At 59.6% G+C, this 2132-nt stretch overlaps 2 protein-coding genes and 1 pseudogene across 2 annotated transcripts; 1 reads left to right on the forward strand and 2 right to left on the reverse strand.

Moving 5' to 3' along the window:
* Positions 1 to 4: 4 nt before the first annotated feature.
* TraAM80_10513 (uncharacterized protein) lies at positions 5 to 391 on the reverse strand (the record flags this gene model as incomplete). The annotated part of the gene is made up of 1 exon (XM_029387128.1): positions 5 to 391. The coding sequence occupies one exon, from the start codon at positions 389 to 391 to the stop codon at positions 5 to 7; it is 387 nt and encodes a 128-aa protein (XP_029233030.1).
* Positions 392 to 631: 240 nt separating this feature from the next.
* On the forward strand, positions 632 to 1081 carry TraAM80_10514 (uncharacterized protein; the record flags this gene model as incomplete). The annotated part of the gene is made up of 1 exon (XM_029387129.1): positions 632 to 1081. The coding sequence occupies one exon, from the start codon at positions 632 to 634 to the stop codon at positions 1079 to 1081; it is 450 nt and encodes a 149-aa protein (XP_029233031.1).
* A 190-nt stretch (positions 1082 to 1271) lies between these two features.
* On the reverse strand, positions 1272 to 1482 carry TraAM80_10515 (hypothetical protein; annotated as a pseudogene).
* Positions 1483 to 2132: the final 650 nt, after the last annotated feature.

The raw sequence follows: 2132 nt of genomic DNA on the forward strand, positions 1-2132 counted from the left end.
TGGGTCATCCAGGTCCAGCTTGAACACCACGATGCGGATGGGTTCCCACTTCCCCGTCCCCTCCGCTCCTGTGGAGACGGTGTACGCTCGCCAGGTACTCTGGCCCTTTCGGGGGTAACTCCAGCACCATCTTGGCTGGGCGTGAGTCGCTCCTCGCCATTATCTCATTGAACATGCATCGGTGCCTGGCGGCGGTGAGGCGGCCCGTGGTGCAGCACAGCAGCAGCAATAACAACAGGGGCACCGTAGCAAGTAGGGACGGGCGCATTGCTGTCACTCTTGTCTGCCGGGCCTTCCGAACAATAAATAAATAAATAATAGCTGCGTGTAAGCTCCAGCAAGAGGTCGAAGACTCTGTGTGGTGGAACGCGTCCGTCACAAGACGCGGCATGGCCAACGACGGTCGCAAAAACGCCCCAACACGAACCAGGAAGCGGTGCACACATGCAGATATATATGTCCGCAAAGGGGTGGTGGTGGGCAGAGACCGCACCCAGTGAGAGGCACAACACAAGTCTTCTTCCCCGTTCCTTTCATTCTCCTTCTTCCTCCCGCTCCCCACACACCCTCTTACACTCGGCGTGTGCGTGCACTGTGATAATGCCATTCGTTGCCATTATGGCCGCGGTCCATGCGCACTCCGCGGCTGGGGGTAGGTGGGCTATTCAAAGGGATTGTGCTGCAGGATGGTGGTGTCGCCGGAGGAGACGCTGACGACCGAGCCGCCACGAACGACGCACACCCCAAGGCGCCGTACGAGGGCATCTCTGTCCCACAGCTCCGCATTTGCCACGACGAGGTTGAGATGTTGTTGTCGAATCCGTTGAGGATGCCGTGCACTTCCCTCTCCGCCACCGCAATCACGGTGCGGTGGTGGAGGTGGGGTTCCAGAGCGAGGATGCCCTCCTTCTTCCTGACGATGTGGGCCAGCTCCGCCGTCATGGAGCCTGCGCCGCACACACATCCTAACTCACATGGCGGAACGGGAAGGGAAGAAAACTGCACCTCCAACCAAAAGCACCCAGAAACTCACACACAGCAGCAGCGACGGCAGAAGCTGCTGGAGGCCCTCCTCGAATAAGCCGATCGACGCGGCTCCTGGCGTCCCATCTCCCCCTTTTGTTTTTCTTTCCATCTCCTTCGTTTCCGGTCGCAGTGGAGGTATGTGCATCGACGAAATGGACACACACGCGCACGCACATGAGAAGTCACACGTGCTGACGACGCCCCGAGCAGTAAATAAAGAGGTCTCCTCTTCGTTTTTGTTCACGATGCAGTCCACTCCAGCGAGCGTGGGAATTGTTCGCGATTGGCAAAACGAAGGCCCTGCAAGTTCTTTGCAGGGTGATGTTGTTCCATTTGATGCACGGAAATAGATTTGAGCAGCCGCGTCCAGTCCTCTTCGAAGGGTGTCTAGTCCCCCTTGCCAGGGACCTGCTTCATGGGTCAGGGCTTGTTCACATCGTACGGCGGCGTGGGCTCAACCGGGCGTGGAGTCGGTCGCTTCCTGCAAAATACGGTTGAAAGACCCAGTGGGCGCAAGTTTGGAAGTTTGAGCTCGTTGGGGTCCGCTGCGCCACCGTCCCTCAGTGAGGCGTGGAAAAGGACACGCGGCGCGGGTTGCGGGGAGGCGCAGGGAACAGCGCCAAGACGAGACCGCCGAGCTGCCCTGCTCGGTGCCAGGCAGTGAGGGCACTAGACCGTGGATCACCACCACTCTTTCAGTGACGAGCTGCAGCTTCGCCTCTAACAAGGTATCTTCCAGCAGACCACCTATCGGAATTCCTGCTGTAGGCGTGAACGCTTTGTGTTGCACGTGGCGGAGTGTGGGGCAAGACACAGGAGAGGCGCCCCAATGTCACGCCTCGATGCCGGGCCCTGCCCCGGGCGAGGGCCACGCACGGCAAAATGCGCGCAGAGAGTCTCACTCTTTCGCCCCCCAGAAACGCAACAAAATCACTGCCAAGCGGCACAGGCTCTGGCTTGCTGCCCAGTGCGGGCAAAAACGACACGTGTGCTGCTCATACCCCGGCCGTTTTGCAACACGGCACCCAAGAGGGCGGGAAAGCGTTCCGCAGCGGCTGGGCGGCCCCCTGTACCAACAAGGGAGCGCTTCGTCAGAGCTAAAGTAG

Source organism: Trypanosoma rangeli (genome assembly GCF_003719475.1).
Source record: "Trypanosoma rangeli strain AM80 chromosome Unknown Tra_15.4_contig_01021, whole genome shotgun sequence".
In the NCBI taxonomy this organism is placed as follows: domain Eukaryota; phylum Euglenozoa; class Kinetoplastea; order Trypanosomatida; family Trypanosomatidae; genus Trypanosoma; species Trypanosoma rangeli.